The sequence below is a fragment of the Nyctibius grandis genome, chromosome 6 (assembly GCF_013368605.1).
Source record: "Nyctibius grandis isolate bNycGra1 chromosome 6, bNycGra1.pri, whole genome shotgun sequence".
Lineage (NCBI taxonomy): Eukaryota > Metazoa > Chordata > Aves > Nyctibiiformes > Nyctibiidae > Nyctibius > Nyctibius grandis.
This window is the reverse complement of record NC_090663.1, coordinates 62,722,510-62,746,839: the sequence shown is the minus strand read 5'-3', so window position 1 is coordinate 62,746,839 and position 24,330 is coordinate 62,722,510. Positions and strand designations below refer to the sequence as shown.

The window sequence follows — 24,330 nt, the reverse complement described above, 5'->3', positions numbered from 1 at the left end:
AAAATAAAAGTTGCAATTCTAAGAGTATCACTAAAGTTCCTTAAGAGAGTCCTTGACCTTTCAGCAAATTCACTGGATTTCCTGAACTGGCACTTGCAGGCAGGGCTTGTGCAGGAGTGTGATGCCACCCAGCATGGTTGGTGCCTAATGGGGCTATTGACGTCTTGTTGCTGGTTCTCTGCTCTTCATGAGGCTCTTCATGTTGTGTTGCAGTGCTCAAACTCTTTAAGTGTCTTCTTGGGGGAAATACTGGGAAACTAAATTGCCAGGTAGCAAGGAGCCTGCAGGAAACAAAATATGGTATGAAAATGAGAAATGAGCCACAAAACTTCCTAGAGAGGTGGTCGAGGCCCCAAGCCTGTCAGTGTTTAAGAGGCATTTGGACAATACCCTTAACAACATGCTTTAACTTGGTCAGCCCTGAATTGTCAGGCAGTTGGACTAGATGATCGTTGTAGGTCCCTTCCAACTGAAATAGTCCATTCTATTCTATTCTAAAACGTGATCAGCTGGTTCAAGTATCAACTGTGTTGTGCTTGCAGAAGTGTGTCTGGGCTCTGCTGTATCTACTCTGTGCCTCACAGAAGTTTAGTCTTCTGAAACTGGGGGAGAAGGGGAGCCAAATTTGGCTATCCTTTTTCAGGAGAACTTCCCCAGGGTCAGTTTTGCCACTGGCTGGACCTGGTCCTATGTGCAGGCATGTAGGTTCATACACTGACGACAATCTCAGCTGGGCTGCAGGAGTGCCTTCGAAAGAGTTTCCTTTCAAGGAAATGCACAAGCCCTTGGCAGTTATGTCCAGATGTGACTCTGCTGTGTATCTAATACTAATTAAATTCTTGACAGGTGTGTTTTGGTTTTGTTTTGCAGGAAGAAATCATTCCTATTTTCAGCTCTGTATGCTGCCTTTATATTTGGTGGTCGGCACCTAATGAACAAACGAGCAAAATTTGAACTGAGGAAACCACTAGTGCTCTGGTCCCTGAGCCTTGCCGTCTTCAGGTAGGCATTTCTTCACACCAACTGCTTTTGACAGTAGTCCATGAAGAGGGTTTGGGGTTCTTCACATACAACAGCACTGCTCATTCGACAACAGGCTCACCCAGAAATGGCATTTCTTTAGTTCTGCTATTCAGGGTTGTGTCCTGATCCACTTCTCACCATTGAAATGATCCCCTTTGACTTACCACGTCATACAGCATTTGAAGAGGAGAGAAATTAATAACCCTTCTGAAGAACAAAGGTGAAAATAAAGTGAGGACACAAGAAAAACCACTTACCATTGCAGTAAATTTACCATGCAAGCTACAAATGGAAATAAATAAACACGTTAAGATGTTAGTCTTGTTTTCAATTACTAGTTAGTATTACGTTTATATGGGTGCATATATGGAATATTTAATCAAGACTCTGATCTCCATTACAGTGAGGTAAACCTAAAGTCACTGCTTTGATGACAGGTAAATTAGGCCACTGTAGTTGAAAACGGAAACTGTCTTCTGGTTATTCCATCGCAATGAGCTTGTGAATGTAGCAAAAGGGTGGCTCCACAGGGAAAGGCTACTTTTTAGTGATGCCCATCTCTCTAGCTGTGTGTTGACTCTGTATCATCGCGTATGGAGAAAGTCAGGTTCAGATTCTTGATAGCTGCTGAAGTCAGGAGTAAAACTGACCAACCTGAGTTCCACTTTATCTGCTTTATATGCCAATTTTTAATGAGGCTGAAGATAAATGAATGAATGAACAAATGCTTACAAAAATAGCCCTTACAAACATACAAACTTTTGGTACAATTTACTAATAACAGTACACAGAAGACCTGAGGATTATCCTTCATTTCAGTGCCTATTGGGAGTGTAAGTTATAGTTCACTCAACAGCATAGAGACTATTTGCAAACCATTATCGAACACTGATACCTGTATCTTTTTCTAATATCAATATAATAATTACTGATTATATTAGTTCACAAGTACATAAAACAGGTTTGCTTACTGAGCAGCTGTGATGGGTGCATGATTTTTCATGGGATGGGAATAGTTGGAGCTGAGAGTTTCTACAGAGTAAAATAAAGCAGGAATGGAGAAGTTTGCTTTCTTTTGTGGCTTTTCCTTTTTTCCTCCAGAATTGTTTTATCACATTGACACTTTGTAAAACTCTGGCAGGGGAAAATAAATTGTATTTCTAAGTTGTCTCATCCAGCTAGGACATGCTAACAGAAGAATTTTATGTTGGCTTGATTTTAATAGTTTATCGATACCTTTAAAAAAAATATCCTAGTCCAGACAGAACTTTGAGCAGTCTGGATGATTTTGAGAGCAAGTTCTAAACTGTGAAAATTTATAGTTTTCATCTGTTTGCATTTGGTGGTGTACTTCTGGCTGTGTGTCTAACATAGCTTTGCTGTTAGGGTCCTGTAAGCAATTGTCATCATTTGTTCTAGAAACAGATGAATTTCAGTAGCTCTTGAATTGGTTCCTAGATGGCATGTCATTTGTGGATCAGTTTGTAAAGTGATTTGTAGCCATCTGGATCCCAAAATGTGTACACTTTCTTATTGAATGTAGCCACTAGAAGCTAGCTGACTTACACAAAGCAGTTGTAGTTTAATTCCCAGTCCGAGGTGGTGGAAGCATGATTTCAGAACCATCCTTTGCAGAAGGTGTCTAGGATGAATTTTGAAATCACAGTATTTTGAGATGGGTCTGTGGCTGACATTCACAGTGTGGGGCTTTTAAGCAATTTCACTGATTAATTTCCTCCCAAAATCATAAGCGATGCACCGATCAACAAATAGCAAGAATATACACCACACTGTGAAAGTGCTTTCTAGATGGACTTTGAAATCAACACGTTCATTACTTGCTAAGTGGAGTTTCCCATCATAAACATATGAAATAGCTAACGCATGGCCAGCATGAGCTGCTGAGTGATGCTGGGTGAAATCTAAAATGTGGACTTCAGGTTTTGAAGGTATAAGTTTCCAGGATGAACCTACCACAGAGACCACCTCTTGCCGTGCCCCACAGTGCAGGCACTTGAGGTGAGCTCTGATTGTGCAGATGAGGAGCAGTGGCCAGAAGGGTGCAGTCTGAGAGGGATTCACCGCTGCAGGGTTTGCTTTCTCCATCAGCTCAAATAGCACTGTTGAGGGACAAGTGTTCCCCAAGCACTGCAGAACTCACCTTTTCCTCTGCATGACAGGAAATGAGACAGCGGGGTAGAGAGGGGAGGGATGAACAGGAGTGTGAGGTGTTTGGACTATACAGGAGCACTGAGCATTTAAGCTGCTGGATTTGCTAGTGGGGATCAGTTGATTATGAAAATTATATGGCTATGCTTAGAAAGCTTTGCACTTCTGAGGTACTGTATAGTATGCAGAAAAGTGAAGCAGGGAAGGGGAAAAATGACCCAAAATGTTTGCTGTGAGACAGAACATGACACCTCTGTAGCTTCCATAGTAACATGCAATCCCAAACAAAACCAACCCAAACGCAAAAACCCTTTACTTCTTGCCTGAAAAACAGAGGAAATGCAGAATATTAATTAAAACCTGGGATGAAGACTTCTTATAAAAAATGTTAATTGGCACATCCATTTCCTGGTGTTTCACCACCACTGTCCTTTCTAGGGCCGTCGGTCACTGCTAGCCTTATTGACTCTCTTAGCAAGCTGCACTAGACTTCGAATGCTGTAAACTTTCCAAGTAACTTGGATCTTTCTTTTTCTGGCTCCTCGCATAACTATAACTAGGTGTTTCATTTACATATGCGTGGCCTGAAAGACATTTCTGCTTCCTCTGAAGGTCAATTCAGATAGATTGAGATGCCGATGTTCCGCCTATAGACTTACTGTTGATCCAAGAAAATGCTCCTTAACTTTAAAAAGACTTCCTCTTTGGCTTTCTGGGATGCTAAAGTGCTATGACTTTTGCAATACCTTGCAGAAATTCTAAGTAATGTATTTGTCTGCTGTGGGTGGTTGTACTGAGGAAGAAAAAGCTGCCTGGAGAGCCATGAGTATTCTGTCTCAAGGTCAGTGTGAGGCTTTTTTCTGGAGACCGTGTTTATATCCCTTCTAGCACTCCTACCATTTTACCTACTTCAAATATCCTCAGAAATAGTAACACTTAGCAGAGGCTGGAAAGATCTGTTTTGGGCTTAAAAAAAAAGGAAATTGCCTGCTGGGCAATGACATGGTCCTTCTTCAGAATGTATCCTGTATGTCTCGCTCTTGCCAAGATCATTTAAATGTGGTAGCAGCTACAGTAGGAAACTTGCCACGCTTATAAATAAACAAAACAACTACATCACCCTACAGAGCTTGCTGAGCATTCAGGAGCTCGGTCAAGAGTGAGTTTTGTGTCAACACTGGCAACCAGCAGGATTTCTGAGGCAGAAAAGCGGCTTTATTTCCCTTTGGAAGCATTGACTAGTTTTGAACATTGTGTCTCTGGAATAAGGTTACTACTTCTCAGTGAAAACTTCTGCAGGAGCAATGACAGTAAATATTGCTTTTCACTTGGAAACCACTGTGAAAACATGATCTTCTGAAATCTTTTCCTGAGAAATTCGTTTGGGATATTTTTCTTGGGTTGGTGGGTTGGGGTTTTTTTTAGTCCCCAGCAGGTTTGTTGACTTGTTTCAAGCATTGGAGATTTATTGTTGTCTGAAATGTTTTCAGTCTTTTGTTTTGTTTTGTTTTCTACACTTTAATTAAGTGGTTTTGCCCAGCCTGGTTATGTCTGAGGTCCTGTAGGAGCAGCTCTGTGCTGCTCCCTGTCAACGGGAACTTGCTGTTAGGAAGCTGACACGAAAGTTCATTTTTGCAGTCTCGTAAGACCCCAAGGGAATTGTTGCTGATTCACCTACACATGAAAGTGACAGTCAGCCCTGTATTTCTGAATATTTCCTGGGGTTAAAAATCTGCAAAAACACATCGAATCTGAGTTGCCAGTTTATATCCATGCCACTTTGAACATAAAGTTAGGGTCATTCATTGAATTTTTTACTTGGAGTATATCAAAAGTGTCATGCTGGCATCTCTAGGAATCAGCAGAGCTGAGACGACCAGGACTCTCACACAAGGGTACAAAGTCATTAATTCATGTTTTCATTACCTCTCAGCTGGATTTTTGTAATTGCTTTTATAGGCCTCAGAGTCTGTGTATGAGTAGCATCACTATCAAGGAGCTTAAACGTGTGTTTGATCACCTCGTCTTCACACAAGACAGCAGCATGGCACCATTTTCACTTGTTCTCTGTCCTTAAGGGGCCACCAACAGAAGCCCCAGGGTTAAGGCACTAACTAATGATAGCAAAAGGTTGTCTTCCCTAAGGAATAGTGTCATGTTGATATGGGAGAGCAAGAAGCTAAAACATCTGACGTGATGCAGTCGTTTGTAGGCAGAGGCTAAGCCTGACCATCACTGGTGCAGTGAGAGGAAGAATTTCTCTTTGTCTAGCCAAACCACAGACCATAATGCAATTACCATCACCTGAGATCACTTAGTTTCTAAGCCAAATTCAGCAATGCTTTGTAGCAGTGGTGGAAGTCAGTTGATGTCAGTACAAGGTTTCCAAATGTCTTTCTGCCTGGGAAACACTTTCTCTCAAAGTAGGAGAAATGGTATCAAACGTAGCTGAGAGGTCACTAGCTGCTTGCCACAAAACTAGCTGGAGCCTCAAAAGCTAAGTATCCAAACAGCAACAGGTCTTATATTTGAAAAACAAAACCAAAAAGGCTCACTGGAGGAAGGTGACTCACTTTGCTTCTATGAGACTGGTGTAATTGATTTGTTACTGCAAGCACAGCAGCATTTTATGAAGGGTTTACGTTTGTTCTGCAGAGAGCTCCTGACAAGGCAGTCCGAAACATGCCTTTATTTGAGGAACTCAGTCCTGAGCTGAACTGAACGGAAAAGACTAAACATAAGTTTAAAGAAAGGATTTCAATTGCTATGATTTGTGACTCTGAAATATATTCTAGTTATCATGCTTATAAGTAGGAAAATTGATGAAAAAATATTCAAATTTACATCCTATCTCAAGAGCTGCCATTCACAGATACTTGCCATGGAGATTAAAACACAACTTAATTTCATATGTTGCTGAGCAACCCATCAAAATCTTAAAGTACTCTGAAATTTTATAAAGGTCCTCACAGTAAATTCAAAGAGAAAATTAATTACTGAAAAGAGCAGTATTTGCCAAATAACATTAAAATTGATAAGCAGCATTTAAGGTGAATTAATCATCTTCTCTCTTATAAACTTAAAAGCAAGCAAATTCCATGTGGAACATTCCCTATATTTGTGAAGCATTAATGCATATTCTCAGTAGGGCATTTCTCAGAACCCAAATTAATAAAATGCTTAATATATACCTACTTAACAATTTATTTGTGTAGGACCATGTTCATCTTTATGTACTTATGTGATTTTCTTATGCAACAGATATTGGAACCGTCTTTTTAATTGCCATTTTGGGGCAAAAATTGAAAGTTGGGTGAACACCAGGAATTCAGAATGATTGGAGAGAAGACAAAAATCCCTTGCATAAGACTTAACAGTTTAAGACGAAAAATTTATTTTCTGTAAGCTGAACTGTAACCCCAATAGGGAAATACAAATAGCACTATGTAGGGTGAATTTATACATTGCAAAGCAAATGCTAGTTGGCATTAAAAAAACAGTGTAGAGGTGATAAAAACATGTAGGCTAAGAGCAATAAAGTATTATCAAGAACATGTATCTCCAATATGTACCTTATTTATTCTAAGTAAGGAGAGCATCCCATGACAAATATCTTTATTCCCAGAATTGTAATTGATGCCATGGGACAAAGTGCCCATCCTCTTCTGAAATCTCACCTCTTCATTCACTCTGCTTTTACTGTTGTAGACTCTGTTGTGTCCCAAAGTAATTTTGAATGTAAACTGGTTGTACTCTTTTTACCTAATCAAGCCCAATTGAAAGTAAATGAGGGATTCACTGAGAGATCTGACTGATGCTACTTTACAGGAGATACGTATAGAACTGGCTAAAAAATCCTACTAAAATCTATTTTTCCAGTGCTAAGCCGGGCCTCCTTTCTTTAAAAACTTTTTTTCTCTGTTTGCTTGCTTGTTTGTCTTTATTGCTGGAAAACCGAACATCTTAGCAAAGTGAATTCAATACATTATTTGGAAAGCAGCCGTTGCGCTCGTTTTGCCCCTATTCCCTCCCCGCTCTCACAAATCAATGAAAGTGTTGACACTCAGTTTGTCACCTTGAATTATACCTTTTGCATGAGATCACCCTGACCCAGCCCACAGGAGCCCTCGCACGCCACCACTCAGTATCAATGTGGTACTCAAAGCAAAGCCCCCTGGGAGGGAGACTTTTCCTCTCCATTTTAAATGGGGAGCAGACTGAAAAGTGTATTTGAGGAATAAAGAACATCTGTCTGGTGGCTTAAGAAGGAAACTGTACTAGAGAGAAAGTAGATAATTCATTTGAAAGAAATCAAACCTCCCATCTGTCCCCCAGTGGCAGCAATTCTGCATTTTACTGAGCCTCGGTACTTGGTTTGTGTGCCTGATAAAAGGTCCTCCCCCATGCAGAAATCCCTGGGCAACAGAATCTCCATGTATTTTCTTCTCAGTAAGTCTGTGACAGCTTGTGCTTGTTGGAGACAGTGGGTATAAAACACTAAGAGGTGTTAACTTGCATGATCTGTCAAATCCAGCATTGCGTCTGCAGACAAGCGTGTTAATAAACACTGCCAAACCGAGCAGGGTTTACACGCTGGGTCGCATATGGGTGTTGAGCCATAGTTTAGCAAGGTCACCGTTTTGTGATGAGTTTAACAACTTCTGAACAAATGTGCATCCTCGTGCCTGTACCATTCAGCATCTTCCCTAGGTTACTGAAAAAATAAAATATATTTATTATTTACCAACTGTAGGCGAATCCCTGAGATCTGAACTTCTCTGGATGCTTGTAGGAGTACTGCCCTGGGGAGGACAGAGTGAAAAAGGAAGATCAATGCCTTCAGGCCTGTAATTGCCATTAAATTTATGGATCTGAGCAGCTCATTACAGCTGTATTATAACTTTTAGCTTCTTTAAGCCTTCTTTATTCTATCAAACGCTAGTCTTTTCCTGTAACTGAGGTTTTGCTTACTTTGTTATCTGCCTATTTTACAGCTTTAGTGATGTCTACCTTGATTGGTTGGCTTGACTCTCTGCTAAATCTTTTACTTTATTACTTTTTGGCTTTATTTGCCTAGGATAATTTCAAACTCCTGAATACATACATTTCAATGCTATACATGACAGTTACTCTACCAACTTGATACGTTTGATCCTGTAAGTATTTTCAATTTATCCTGCAGAAATAGATATGCCACTTTTTTCGGATTATCATTTAAATCACTGCAATATTACAGTTATTTTAAAATGTTCTTGAGATAATGTTGGATGCTGAGAATAATTTCAGTAACGACACAGGAACAAGTGGAGATGCCCCTGAAGCATTCATTAAGGACTGCTTAAGAGGTACACTGTGCTTATGAATCCTCATGGGCTACTTTAGAAATCCTTAGATGGATTCCTTAATTCTTACGAGATTTTGCACCAAACACAGGGCTTAAGTTGAAAATTGATTTTTTTTTTGTCTTTTTAGTAATTTAGCTACAGTCCAAACTTGCTGAAATAAATATCTAAGAAGTAGGAAACGTTTTGTGACAGAAAAACATCTCACGAAGTATACAGCCATCACAGGGTGCCAGGGATCTTCAGCTGCAACAAAAGTCCAGTTATTATTTAGTGATGGAAGAGTGAGTTATTGCTCAAGAAATAACAGCTTTCATCAAGAAATATTGTTCCTGCAAGTTCCTACCCTTCATGTGCCAGATAATCAGGGAGCAGTGTCAGATAACAGCACATTGAGGAGGGCAAGACCAGATGATAGGTAATTACTATTGGTTAGCTTGTAACTGACTCTTTGGAAGTCAGATGAGATGCAGGGATGTGTGGGTAGAGCTGAAAAATTATTTTTCATTCCTTGAAAGAAAACAGTTACACGTTTTTCAGCAGTGTATGGTTACATGGGTGTCCCTGTAAGCAATTTATGCTATTCTCTCATGTTCCTAGGGTAATGATTGAGTGCAACTGCCCTTCAGCCTGACAATTGCTCCTTGTTTATCTCTACCAAAAACCCAGTGGGCCTTATATAGCCACCAAGTGCTTTGTGTAAGACTCTCCATGCAAGTATAACCCTTTTTACCTCCACCAGTTATCTTCTCCTTTGTTGCAAAGACTACTTGTAGGAATGTAGCCCTGGCATTTGTTTTTCTGCGATGCTTTATAAGCAGTGCAGGTTCTTCCAACAGCTCGTGGAGCTGTGCTTTGTTGATTATTTTTGTACTCTGCTCCTCAGGATTGTCTGAATATAGCTAATCCCAGTCATAAAGAAGGCAGGACTGGGGGGATCAAATTGTGTCTCCTGGAGAGGGAATTCAGGCTCCGTAAGGAGGGACTGGAAAATGGTAGCTGTGGTAGATCGATTTTTCTCCACACAAATAAGCCTTCCAAGTAGTAGCTGCAGCAAGGGAGAATCAGATGGATTTTACTCTGCTGTGGTGTTAATGTGATTAAAATCTCCAGATGACAGTGTCCATTGATCCAGAGCCCTGCAGAGATGTCACTGTTTGGGTATGCTTAATGAGGTCCCTGGAGAGGGAAGGAAATAAGTTAAGCCTAATTTTCTTTCCAATTTTGTCAATAAAAAGGACAAAAAAAATAGTTTTGGGAACCAGGTGAGTTGTGACTAGGAAATCTGCCAACGAGAGGAAAGGGCTGAAGGGAGTGGCTCCACACTGAGGGATTTATTGCCAAGGAGAAAAAAAAGACTGATGCAAGGAGCACAGTGTCTGCCCTCACTTAAGAACCACAGAGCGAGCTGTCGCTTTAATATATCTCATTTCCCTCCCCAAAATTTATCACATGGGAAAGTAATAACCACCCAGGCATGTATGTATATGTTTATGGATATATAAACCTGCACAAAAGATATATTATTTCTTAGAGCCATGTAAAATATTTGCACAATTTTTAAATCACTCTGAGCTGGCCTGGCTTCAGGTTTTGGTCCCAGCTGAAAACTCAAATGATTTGCATTGAAAAGCTTGCTAGAGAGACATCTGGATCAGATGCAGTAGAAAGGTCTGAAAAGCAGGGCTTGTGTGTTTGGTTCAGTGATGGGAGGTATTTTTAGGGATGGCAGGGGAATTCTCTCGAATTTTGCTTTGGGATTTTGATAGGACTGAACCCAAACATCAAAGTCTGCGTGAACTTATGCAAAGAAAAGTCTTCTGCCAAAAAGAGTGACAAAAACTGCAAAGATCAGCACAACTTTTGCTCACGCACATGGTACTGAGACCTAGAACACCCATTATAAAACACTTCCAGTACTGCTGACCACCAGGTTTTAGGGTAAGTGAGCGCCACACTGAGAAAAGCATATGTTATTCCTCATCTCCCCCTTTTCTTACTGTTTTCTTAACAATACTGTGGCTTCCACTCCACCCTGAATGAGACTCCATCACCTTCAAGGAGGGCAAGGGAGGGCTCTGTGAGTGAGCTGCAAGACCCAACTGTTCTCCTTCCCAGTCAGGAGATGGGCAGGGGGAGAGGCTGAGGAGCAGCTGGGCAGCAAGGCGGTAGAAGGTTTTGCTGTTGGGGCTTGTTAAATTCTTGGTGTTCTCATGCCCTTGCAGAGATGGTAACTATTCTAGTAAGTATGTTTTGGAGGCACCCAACTCTGTTATTCAGAGCAGTGGATTAAATAGAGAGGATAAGTAAAAAGCATATATAATGAGACTAGTACTTAATACAGCATTGGTACAGTTCCTGCTCCATTCTCAACCATATCCTGAGCGTGTTTCTGAGCTTTTGAGCCAGTTTGGGGATTTTCTGTCACCCTCTAAAGGAACCATATTGGAAACAAGATCCAGCAGAGAGATGCAAACCAGTGTCTTCAGTACCTTTTCAATGGCTTCCCAGGGCAGAGTAGCTGCTCAGAGCACAATGCCACATTTTGAACTCTGTAGTGCCAAGGCTGGCTGGAAAGACTCTTGCCTTCCCTGGTCTTTGTTTTCCCCACTGTCGCTGACAGCAATGAAATCATGTTGTTAAAAAAAAAAAAAAAGAGGAGGAGAGACTATTTTAGCTGCATCGTTCACCAGTCCAGTTAAGCAGCATGGCCATGCAACCAGTGAAATCAGCACAGCTAGGCAGGCAGCGGGGCAGTGGAGGCAGCAGCCTGCCTGCAGGGCGAGTGGTGGGGTAGCTCCAGTGCAGGAGGACCAGCGGAGCTCCCTGTGGGACGCGTGGATATGGGAGCTCAAAGCAGAGGAGCCAGGGAGAGTGCCCGTTGCTAGTTATCCCATACACCTCCTCGAAGGAAATGAACGTTTCCAAATAATGCATTCCCTCAGCTGGAGAGGTAAAATAGCAAGTGGGAACAGAAGCGTTAGTCATTTCAAGCTTTCAGGGAGTTTGGCAAGCTAAAAATATTTCTTAGTCCAAAACATTTGTGAAAATGGTGCTCTTAATTACAATAGTTTAGCCATTTTGAAGAAGATAGATACCTTACGGCCTTTCAGACACATGGGCTGAAGAGGATGCTTCTGTGTTCTTTTTAAAGAATGAGATTAACTGCTCTTAAATGACTGTTTTGTTAATTTTTGAAAGAGTGCTTTTAAAGGTGTTCATTTACCATAGGAAAAAGGTATGTCATGGGATGCTTTTTCCCTTGACGTATATCGAGGTGCTTTTCCATAATTGTTTCTTGTTCCTGCCCATTGTAAGAGAATAAATAATGGTCCCAAATAATTTTATCAATAGGCTAGGCCTTGGAGGACACAGGCACAAGGGAGTTAATGGTGCTTTCAGTTATCTGCTAGCAACCGAATTGTGGTAACTGAGCACATGGTTGTCTAAACACAGTTACAAAGGGGTAAAATATGGTAGCACAAACCTCATTCTCTAATTTTACAGTTTTACACTAAAATTGACATGGACAGAGTGAGCACGTAAATAGTTACCATAGTGCATCAGCAGCAGAGAAGACTCGGTAACATGTTTTCACATCTGTGCCCAAAGTTAGTTTTGTTGAAGAAAAATATGGGAAAATGATAGCCAGTCTGATTTTTTTATCCAGTGAAATGCAAACAATATAGAGCAGAAAGGAGTTCAGCTAAGTGCACAGTAATGTCATGATAGTCCTAAATCCCAAACGTACAAAAGACAAGCATTGCAGTCCTCTGCAAGACTGACTTTGAAATAATGAGATTTTTTTCATTTTACAGTGAGAGTTTAGGGTTTTTGTCTGTGGTTGACTTGCTGGTTATGTCTTCAGGCTTTTCCTTCATAGACTAAGGCAGATAGAAGCCTTTTAAACTGAACTTCCCATAGAATCAGTGCTGCTGAATGGGATTAAAACCTGCATTTTTGTAGTTTTATCAACTGAGGGCATTAGTAAAGGAAAACAGGAGCTTTTAAGAATATTGGCATTGAATTTTCCACTTCATTATCGTGGGTTTTGTACCTGCCCATGTCACAAGGAGTTAGGCACCCCCACCATGGATTCTGGTCCATACCTGATTTTCTTCTGGAGTTCACTGGTGCGAATAAGGGGATCAGCAGGGAGCATTAATACAAAACTACAATAGCTAGAACAACTGCAAAAATTCCACGAGGGAGAAGAATCCAAATATTTTCTCCTATGGCAAGGTCAGCTGCTGGGGTCTGGTCCTACACAAATTCAAGGGGTGGGACAGTGCGGGAAGTTAGAAGCAGGGATGCTCTTAAAACTCACTCTGTAGGTTGACATTCTCTGTGGCTTGTGTCCAGCTATGTCAGGCCAAATCCACCCTGGTATTTGCCTAATATGTCAAGGGAAAACAGAGGAAAGGAAGAGGCTGACTGAGTCTGTGGAAGTCACATCTTGCTCTTATCTGGTCTTCTAGCTCAGGAAGTTTTCAGCTGTTTGTGTTTCTAGGACAGCACGGCTTTGTAAACTTGCACTGTATCTCTCCCCGCATCACCCTTAATTTTTAGGTCTTGAAAGCATGCTGCCAAAATATCAGATGTGAAGACAGCGAAAGTGTGATGTTAAGAGGTGTAACAACAGCTTTTATGTCTATAAACTAGTTATCTTTAAAGATGTAGGTGTACCTTGGGTAATAAAAATGGAGGGTTTAGGACCTGAAGATTTAGAGAGTAACTTTAAAAAGTGAAAAGAAAATCTATAGTAGGTCAAAGGACTCTGAAGAAAATTCCTCCTACTGGAGTGTGTTTACTGTTAATTCAATAATACTGTTTTCAGTGATAGAGAGTGAGGGCAGACCTCTTTCTGCTTACATCAAATGGACCTCATGGGTAGGGCACTGAACCACAACTCGTGATGTTGCACATCATTTCTCATCCCGGCTCAGACACAGATTTTTGACAGGACACTTGAATTTCAGTTAGCCTTTGAAATGAGTCATGCTTAGCCACCTTACGAGGCTGTCACAAGAGTAAAGGCCATCAAGGACTGTGAAATATTCACAAATACAATGGTAAGAACCTTGGAGATGCCAAAACAGTCAGAAGAAGTCTGAAGAAAGTTAGGTCTGAACCTGAAGAGACCCCAGCTTACAAACAGCTTTGTACTTAGCAGTTCTTCACACAGAGACGTCTGGCCTAAAGCAGTTGCTGGCCTGAATATCATTGAGGTGTTTGTAATTCTGGGACAGCCCAAGCTGGAGGTGGTAGGTCACTTGGCTGTTGGAAGGCAGACAAGACCAAAATTTTGGTATGGCGACAGGAAGGTCTGCTCTGTGGAGAGAATGGAGATGTCCTTTTCATCACAAGTGGATTCGGTGAGGAGACAGGGTCTTCTGGGGAGGTACTGGGATCAGTTCTGAGAGGTAGAACAGGGAAGTGCTTTACAAGAGTTTTATAAGAGCAGTTTTTCTGCAGGATCGTGTCTCCCTCTCCATCACTAACGTTGGCATTTCTTGAAAGCACTTCAAAAATGTTGAAGGACGATGAAACAACAGCCTAATTACGTTAATTTTCTTTGCCATTTCTCTTAAAAAAAACAGTTGGGCTAAGTTCATCAGCTGTAATGTGAACAAGTGTCTCTAGGATTTCAAGGTAACTCACAATTAAGAAGTCCTCTCTTTTAAATGCTTGTAAAATGCCTCGTAAATGTTACATTTAGAGTTAAGAGAGACCAAATCTGTAGTCAGTACTATTCTTTTTCAAACTTTTTATCACTTAGGTGAATACCGTATTGCTGTGTATGCTTCACTGGCCAAGAGACTGATTCATTTAATTGGGAAAATGTAACCCTCAGTTCCACAAACCTAGCAAAATATTTTTAATAACCAGATGCAGACTTACAAAGCTGGTTCTTCTAGTCAGTTATTAATATAGGTGAGTATAGATGAGTATTTCATCTAGGCTGTCCTTGTGTCGCATTGACCATTTAGGAAGTTGGGTGCCAGATACTTTTCTAGGCTGCTTTTCTGTGAGATTAAAGGACATGTCATGTGGCACTGACTTAGCTACAGCTCTCATGAACTCCTTGAGAACAAAATAAGAGCCATTAATTCCATGTAGGTCACTGAACAACAGGCAAATGATACCTTTCAGTCATTGCCCACATTTCATTTGTACTTAATGATTGGTTTCTTAGTGCATGGTTTCTCACTGTACAGTAAAAATACTATGATTTTGCAATCAAAGATAAGCCTAAAGCAACCTTACAGTTTCCACACCTGTTTAAATACAAGAAGATCCAGGATTTTCTGGAACTGCATTTGAGTACAGTCAAGGCAAACTAAGACAGGAGTCACATCTGAGATAATATGTATGTAGTCAGACAAACTTTTAGTGAAACTGTATACTAAAATTGTCATAGGATTAATTAATTCCTCCTCTCTTTTGGAGAATTTATTCATTCTGGAAAATCCAACTTTTTTTCAATATTGCACCATCATGTATTGCACATTGCCCAGTGAAGGTAGCACTGCTCCTCCATTCCCCCTGCAAAGCTGGCCAGATGTGGGTGAAAGTGCACATCCTTGGAAAAAAAAAAAACACAAACACAAAAAGAGTTAAGAGATGATTCATTTTTAAAAAAAAAGAAGGGGAGGAGCAGCTGCAATGAAATCTAGCTGTCCACAAACACCCCAGAGCAGCAGCTTGGGTGTCAGAAAGCAGAGCAAAGCAATAGCGAATTCTCGTGGGTTGTGCTGCTCCTTTGCTACGTTCCTGCACACGTCCATCCCCCAGAAAGGGGGGCCCGCAGGACCCACATTCGCTCTCTGTGATACCCTGTGAACATGCACTCGTGGACTCTTAGATTTAAGGAAACTTAGTTAGCCAGGAAACGTATTTCTCACTCACCCTTTGCTTCCATACGCTGGAAGGTTGGTGTGTGGCAGCAGGTCTCGCCAGACCCCTCGCCGCGGTGGAACGAATGCCATCTCTGTCAGGCAGGCTCTTGGGGAGGCTGCTCTCATGGTTTAATATAAGCACCCAGGCACCAGTAAAAGTCAGTAGGCTATTGGTCCATAGTTCTGGTCAGCACAAACCAGACCCTAATATCCTTTCCTCTTTTGACACCAGCCAGATAACTACTTTAACCTGGACATTCCCTTTCATTTTGGCTCAACTTTAAAAAAGAAACTACCTTCACTACAGCCATATCCTGGGAGAACTGGAAGAAATACAGTTTCATTTTTTTTTTTACAGATTATGAGGGCAGACTCCCACAAACATCCTGATTTAGCTACTAAAATTTTTTTTGATACTCTTCTCTTTTTGACACAAAGGTTAGCAATTTCCCAGAGTACTCTGCTCCTGCGGGACCTGAAGCCACTGCAAAATGTAAGCACGGATTTTAGGTTGGGAGCAGGCCAACGATTCATTAAATCTTCCATCTTTCCCACTGGTTTGACTGTATAATCACCGCAGCAATAGCAAAGCAGCAAGCACACTGTGATCTGACTGCTTCACCTGATGACACAGATAATAGTTTAGGTATATCTTCTTATAATACCTCTGTATATATACTGTGCGGTCACCATATAAATGCATGTTTCCAGAACTCCTGCCCTGTTTGCTAGGTAGGACCTGTCCTCGTGTGCTTCCTCCCTGGGAAGGGCCAATTCCCAACACTGGTCTGCCAACTTCATCTGAAGTCACCTAGGAAAAAGCTTGGAAAAAATCTTTCCCTCTGCTCGTTTGCAAGGCAAGCGGCCCCTTCAGTGTTTGCATTCTCTGGAGGTGCCTCTGTGTCTTCTGAGTCTGCCAAAGCTACTGTTCCTTCTCACATGGCTGAAGAGGGAGACAGATAGAGATCTCCTACAAAGAGTTTCATTTCTGGCAACAAAATCCATCAGTTTCTTAAGAAAGCTGTCACCTAGCCCTGTCCCTGCTGTATCATCCGCTTGGTGCATATGATTGATGGACTGGTACCCTGAGATCACGTTTCACGAGATTGCAGAAGGTAAGAGTGATTTGAAAGAAGCTTGCCCTTACCAGGTGGAGAAGAAAAGCTCTATGAATACTTCCAAAGAACTACAAAACAAATCTACCAGTCATGTTACAAACTTATTTTTAGGAATCAATCAAAGAGCACAGCGAGCAAATGGCTGAAAGATGTGAGACGTTCCTTCACATGGAGGTGCACCCACCTCGGTATGTGCCGCTTGATAATACCAGGAGTGCCTGAGTTGCTTTACTGATTTGGGGGTAACTGCCCTGTTGGGGAGTTCAGAGCTGTCTGATGAAGGTGGCTTCAGCTACATTTCTTTTTGAGAAACTTACTTCAGAGAGTTGTTTCTCTTATAGATGCTTTCTCTGTGTGTTTTCACAGTATCAGTTAGTATTTTACATGTGTTCTGTTGCTTGGCTAAGCACAGAAATAATTCTGTTGCCCTTTTGCAGTAACGGCTTTCTCTAGGCATGCTCTGGGACAGCCCTGCCGCTCAGACCTGCCGGACCGAGGGGTTGCTGGGCGTCCTGCACCCCTGTGCCACAGCAGTACCAGCACAACTTGTTCCTCTTTTTTCTGAGGACTGCGGGTTTTAAATCAGAAGGGCACAGAAAGGCCATTTGATTGTGTTAAGAGACCAGCTCTTCAGCAGCAGAAGGGAAACTTGATATGACCACTGAAACACTCCTACTGAACAGAACGGAAAGGTGAACGCAGTTTGATTTGTCACAGAGGAAAGTGTAGGAATCTCGGCGTTCTTCACCTGCTGCCTTTAAACATTTCTTTTGAATTCAGAGTGCTTCCTCTGTAAATATTTTGCATGCTAAACCAAAAAAAAAACCGAACAAAGAACCTGCTTCCCTTTTTTCTCGCTGTTGTGGTGCAAGCAGGCTGCAGGCTGAGGGCTGTGACTCCACATGTGAGGTGGTCTCGGCTGCTCTCCCAGGACCACCGGCTGTTCGATGTGGCATTCACAGAGGAGGACCACGCATTTTCCACCACCTCCCTGTGCTCCTGGGGCACAGACGCACCTGCTGGGACTGCTGTGAGCCACCATGTAAGCAGGTCGGGCTGGAATTAAGATTTCTTCTCTCCTCCAGCCAGGCCCCAGGCTGGGAGCTGGAGCCGTGGGAGCTCCGGCTGGGCGCCCGGCCAGCTCGCTGCCAGACGAGCCCAGCACATTCAATGGCAGGGGATAGTCCAACACCTCAGAGACTGGTTAAACCAGCTGGGCGCCTGTGGTTTGGGCCATGCTGAACAGCCTGTGGGCCTGGGTAAGGAGGGCTCTGCTTGAAGTCCCTACCAGCCCTTACTTTTGCGCAGCACAGCTGGGTCTTGCTGTCTGCGGGCTCCCTGCAGCTCTGCTGGTGCTGCGTTCGCAGGGTGGCACGCTTCAGACATAAAGATACTCCGCTTTTGTTGCGTAGCTTGTAGCTAACATATTGTACATTCACCTTAGCCGTAGTCAAGACTGTTACCCCTTCAGTGCCATCTTCAATGCCATCTTTCCCTAGTTCTGCCGATACAGTTTGCATGGTGTGTTCAGTTAGTTTAAGGGTTCTTTTAAAATGCAAACCAGAGCAGAGAATTTCTGCTCTCTGATTATCACAGCACTAAAATCCTTTAGGAAATGTTGCTATATTCTGTGCTGAACTTTTAATTTTCTTTTTTATGCGGAGGTCACATTATGTGCTCAATTCTGCAGTGTTGGTCCTGGAACGGGATGTCCAGAGGTGGCAGGAGCCAAGTGCAGTGATGGGTCTGCATAGAAAGCAGCCCTAGCAAAAATGGGCAGTGTCCTCCTCACTGCGAGGAGGAGCTGAACCTTCTACAATGGCACCTGGGGTTGAACTGGAGTCTTGAGCTACCTGCTGCACTTTCAGGCTTTTGAGAAACAGGTACTTCGCTCCCTCCTGGTAAGTAGGATGGAGGGAACAGAAAGCAGGAATAGGCTTCAGCCACTAATGCCTGCTTTGTCTTCCCATCAGCTAGCTTCCCAGCCCTCAGTTTCCCTCCTTCTTAACGCTGCACATAACTCATGCATGAGATGTGTTTTGAGGCCCTCGTTTGAAAACAAGTTTGTGAGGGAAAAGTATTACTTTTTATTTTAGTCATGGATATGTTTTGATCATATTATAGACAGTAAAATATCAGCTGGGCAAGTTAACCTACCAGAGCAGTCACTGCCTGAAGGGAGGAGAATGTAGGACATTTTGAGTCTGAATAGATGAGAAAGCTGCGTTAGCCAGTGCAGTTTGTTTCTGATCAGTCTCTCTACTTGCAAAAGGTTGTAATTGTACAGTAATTCACTGTTACCTTATTTCTAAAATCCCTGCAGATGATTCCCACCAGACAGACTGCTTTGGTAAGCAGTTCGTTTCAATACCTCACAAAAGCTACAGCACAGAGCAGGGCGAGGACAAAATGAAGCAGAAGTGATTTACTGAGCAAGCAGTGTCATCACTCTGCTGCACATCATGTCTCTGCAAGATAGAGATTTGTTGGTTGATCCTACCTTAACAGAACAAACAAGATTAAGTGGCAGAGGCACAAAAAGCAGTCCTGGCTCTCTGGGTCCGAGGCATGTTTGCAGGCGTGCATTAGATCTTTTTCTGTCTCCAGTGGCATGTGCTTGTTGGCAAGGTAGTGTTTTGGCATGCAGCCCATCTCATAAACAGCTACCTGCTCATGGCATCTGTTTAGGTAATGGAATCAGTTACTTCCAGTTTGCCATCCTCCTTATTTATAAAACCTTCCCTTGTGAATTATGTGAAAATGTAACTTGGTTTTTACTGGTAAAAAAATTCAGTTTAGTCTGACTCACACCGTGTACAGCAGTTGCTGGAGTCACTTCATCTAGAATCATGGAACTAGAGGAAGCCACTGTGCTGCAAAATTATAGAAAAGTAAGTGCGAGAGTGTGTGTGTGTGTGTCAATGTGTGTGTGTGTGTGTCCATGCAAGCGCCCCAAGGAGAGCTCTGCAGTAGTGGCTAAACAGAAAGACAGGAAGAATTACATCGTTATAATCTCAAGGACAGCAGAGTGAAACTCTGTAATCCTCACAGGGCAAATACTCTTTGGCTCTGTTACCAGTCCAGATTAAATCCCTGGGTGTCCATACTCAGTCACTTACAGTTAAGTCAACGTTTGCCTGTTGCTCGAACAAGCGCTCTTCTCATCTGTGTTCATGGCACAGAATTCTCTTTGGTTTTACAACTTCAATAATAAATGATATTTTAGAAAAGCAATACCACTTCTGTGCAAAGAAAGGCATATTGCTTGCAGCTATTGATTTCATAACTTAAAATTTCCTTTTTTTCCTCCATTTTAATGTCAGCACTGAGATATTTGCTAATGAGAGAACCAGCGTATCATTAGGTATTCTGCCTGATCTTCCTCCACCCAGTTTTGCCACCACCCAAAACGCAGGAGCAAGCAGCAGCCTGCCCTGGTTAGCTTGAGGAGTTCACTGCCTCAGGAAGTGATCAGTTCACATCTCTGTCAGGATTTCCTGTCATCTTGGGAATGAGAAATGCAACTCCTGAGAAAAAAAATGTGTGCTAAATGCCAGAGAGAAGACACAGAACGAGTTGCACCTGGTTTCAAAACTCCTCCTGCAGGCTTGGGCACTCTCTTTTGGCACTCTCTGCTGAGTTAAAAGGACCGATCCCCAAAAGACGTGAGAAGAGCATGCTGAGAGAGTGTTTCTGGAAGGGAGCAACCCTGCATTGAGAGGATGTACTACAGGCTGCGCAAATGCTAAGAATACTGCACTATCTATCTCTTCTGCATGCAGGGGTGGATGAACGTGAGAGACTGCAACGGCTGTCTTGCCTAAGCCTGGGAATATGTGCATTGCTTTGGGCAGTGCTAATGGGAAACCCAGACTCAGCTAAACTCCTTCAGTACACCTGTACCATAGCAGGATGGTTTTTTATTCGCACATTGCACAAGAGGACTCATCTGGCAGTAGAGCCCATGAGCAAATACCACCATACAAATAAAAGATAATAATAGTAGCTTCTTAAGTGCTCACTGTTATCTGAATTTCGTTGTGGCACAGTGAAACCTCAGGCATAAAAACGTAATGGTGCGGGAGCCCCTGGGCATGAGCTGGCTGTACAGCCCCATCTGTGATGCCGCTGACAGAGCCCGAAGAGCACCAGGCAGCGTGGTACTCCACTTGGTTGCAGAGTGTGTGCAGTGGACAGGGGAGAGCAAGGTGCTTTGCTTCTTAGCAGTAGGCAGGTTTGACTGGGTATATTAATGCTGCAGATTTGGAAATCTACTTTGTGCAAAAAATATGAAAACTTAGGTCAACAGTTTTTATACTCAGCAGGCTTACTTGAACCGTCTCGTCTGACCAAGTGCTGTAAGAACTGCCATAGACCTCAGCTTTTGAGGCTGCGTTGATTTTAAAACACATTTTTTAAAGAATACTGACTCCACAAGACAAGCACAAGTAACAGAGAATCTGTAACTTGAGATGAACTGTTCCATATTTCACACACTTTACATAAGTGGTAGCTTTCATTGCTCACGTGTATCTACACGTCAGTTTTAGGTGGCTTGGTTTGCTTGCTGCCATGCGATAGTCACGAAAGACACCAAGGCGGAGCAGGAACCAGAGGATTCATGAGTAAGACAAGGTCACAAAGAAGTTAGAAGGGAGATAAGATGGAGCTGCGGAGAGGCATAGGGACATACGATGTAGGCATAAAGTAAGACATACTGAACCCCAGAGGAGATTGGGTCTCCCTTTGCTCCATTTTTCTGAAAGCTGCTTGTTTCAACCAGTATTCATCACAGCTTTTGAAGGGCCAACAAGCTACCATGGTAGCCAATGGGCAAGCATGTTCTTGCTGTAAAACAGTGAGGCAATTCCTTTTGCAGAGCTCCTCACTGCTAAGGCAGAAACCTTTGTTCCTTAACATGAGCTGGATGTCTTGTTATCTGAACCTATCCCCTCTGTAATTGCACTAATTAATACCATTGCAGATCTCTTGATGTTTCTCATTTACAGACCACTGTTACCTTGCTTCTCACTTTGATGAGGTGAGGGTGAATCTGCTGTTTACGACTTGATTCAACTAGTTGATTCTTCTCTTCACAGTGACCTGTTAACAGATGAAGCATGAAATCAGCACGTGCACCAAAACACCAGCCCTGACTGAGACCCCCATCAAAATCTGTGCGCACTACCTGGGTTTGTCTGGGCTCAGAGCTCCTGTGGGTGTAATAAACACAGGGAGAGACAAGAGGAAACTCTGAGGAAATGAGAAGAGGGAATTGGTCCTGATTACATTGATGACATCTCTTTATCAGCTCATGTCGTGTAGTCTCCCAGCCATCATCATCAAAACTCTGAGTGTTGTTTTCAGCTGAAGTAGATGTCTCCCACTGCTCCCGAAAACTGAAGGATCATTCCTGTAGTAATGAAATAAAAATCCTTGATGTTACTGTTCCAGACTTTCACCAGGGGATATGGCTGCAGTCCAGTTTACAAATCTGAGTTCAGAATAACTTCCTGGAAGCCAGCAGAGTTACTCCAGCTTTAAGGCTGTCTCAGACTTATTATTTCAGCACATTTATGGCCTTTTTCTCATAATGATTTGAAGTGATGGCATGTAGATTTCAAGTGTCCACTCAACTTTCTTCATTTTCTCTTTTTTTTTAAAGTATATTCGGTGCTGTTCGAACTGGTGCTTATATGCTGTACATTTTGATGACCAAAGGCCTGAAGCAGTCAGTGTGTGACCAGAGTTTTTACATTGGACCTGTCAGCAAATTCTGGGCATATGCATTTGTGCTAAGCAAAGCACCCGAACTAGGTGAGTACTCTCTCTCCCTTTCTCTCACTATGCAGATTTAGAGCAGACACGTCTGTGCAGGAAGCACAAGAAGGGTCTCAGTGCTGCCGAAATTTCGTTTTAGTCTTAGAAAAACTGAGTAAACAAAACCAACCCCAAACTCTGCATGTTTTAGTCTCTACAGATTAAGTCCAGCTTGGCTGAAGTTACAGCAACGTGCCGTTGAATAAGACCATTCCAAGCCCAGGAATAAACTGCAGTCATTATACACAGTAGGGCAGGCAAGAGAGAAGAGCGATCTGGTCCGTACCTCTTAGCTACTCGTAGGCAAATACGAGTACAGAAGTGAAAGGTGGGCTACAACAGTTGTGTCAGCAAGAAACTTTGAGTCAGGTTCTGCCTCCATTCTGCAGCATTCATCCTTAAATAAACATGTAGGCCTACAATTATGAACAGTAACATGCTTCCTCCCTAAACATTGAAAGCTGTGGCTGCCTGCTTCCTCCATATAGAAACCAATTTCCCATAATATCCCTAGCTTTTCCAGTCCTGATGCTTATAAACTCCTGTGTCTACAGCAGTTTTTTTGGTAAGGGTACTTATGATGTTCATGCCAAAGCAAACTTAATAGCCAGTCTGCATGTGTTCTCATCCCGTGGCTTATTAGGGTAAGTAATGATTGTTTTAATGGAAGGAGGAGGCAGCGATTTAGCAGCCCTCCAGCTTTCATTTCGGAGGATGCCCTTACTAAACCTCAAAGGGCTGCAGCACTCACTGTGTTCAGGTATACAGCAAAAATAAGTCTTCACCTTTCAGCAGAGAATTTGATTCAGCAAATTACAGCACAGCAGTTCATCAGCATAAAAACTGGAAAGAGAGAGACACCAGTTGTTTTGCTGTGTCAGAATCCCTTGGCTTCCTGCTGCTTAAATTACTGCAAAACCACAGAAATTTAGTTGTTAAAACTGGAAAACATCAGCTAGAACTGCACAGCAACAATAAATTGAACATATGATTACTTATTAAAATGTGAGTCAACATCTTGCAGCTAATGAAGTAAACAGTAGCATTATGGCTTATTACAGACCTTGTGCAGACAGTGCAGTTTTGGTTCTACCCATTACTAATATTCATTATTTGGATTTCCTGGGATACATATACATAGAAATAAGTCCCCAGATTCAAACCTCAGGGATCTTTTTTGGGAACATTGTGTCTATAACAATGGAAAACAAGTAGCATACGTATATATGTATCTCTAATTGAGATGCTCAGTGCAGTCATGAGAAGCAGAAGGAAGAAAAAAGCAGGAAGGAGGAACAAAATCTACTTTTCTACAATAGCGACTCCAAAATAGTGTATACTCCAGCAACAGCAAAGGGAAGAGAGCGCTGCAGTAACTATGGAATTGTTCGATATGTTTCTCATTTCCTCCCCTCCTTTTTTTTTTCTTTTTTCTTTTGTTACAGGTGATACAATATTCATTATTCTTAGGAAACAGAAGCTCATCTTCTTACACTGGTACCATCACATTACTGTGTTACTTTATTCTTGGTATTCCTACAAGGACATGGTGGCCGGCGGTGGCTGGTTCATGACCATGAACTACGGAGTACATGCCGTTATGTACTCTTACTATGCCTTGCGGGCTGCTGGCTTCAGAGTCTCACGCAAGTTTGCCATGTTCATCACCTTGTCGCAGATCACTCAGATGTTGATCGGTTGCGTGATCAATTACCTGGTCTTCTCCTGGATGCAGCAGGGCCAGTGCCATTCCCATGTGCAGAACATCATCTGGTCCTCTCTCATGTACCTCAGCTACCTTGTGCTCTTCTGCCATTTTTTCTTTGAGGCCTATATCGGCAAAACCAGAAAAGAAAGGAAGGTTGACTAGTGGTACAAACAAGAAGCCATAGCTCAGGGTCATCAAGAAAAACAAAATTATAAGAGAAGAAAATGGCACAAGGAAACACATACATGTAT

At 42.3% G+C, this 24,330-nt stretch overlaps 1 protein-coding gene across 1 annotated transcript in view; it reads left to right on the top strand.

Annotated features, from left to right (window-relative positions):
- ELOVL6 (ELOVL fatty acid elongase 6) overlaps window positions 1–24,330 on the top strand; it is a 75,587-nt gene extending 51,257 nt beyond the window's left edge. The window contains exons 2-4 of the mRNA XM_068403442.1: window positions 871–1,002; window positions 22,217–22,368; window positions 23,817–24,330. Of these exons, the coding sequence (XP_068259543.1) occupies window positions 871–1,002; window positions 22,217–22,368; window positions 23,817–24,241 (709 nt within the window). The 3' untranslated portion in view covers window positions 24,242–24,330. The remainder of the gene's footprint in view (window positions 1–870; window positions 1,003–22,216; window positions 22,369–23,816) is intronic.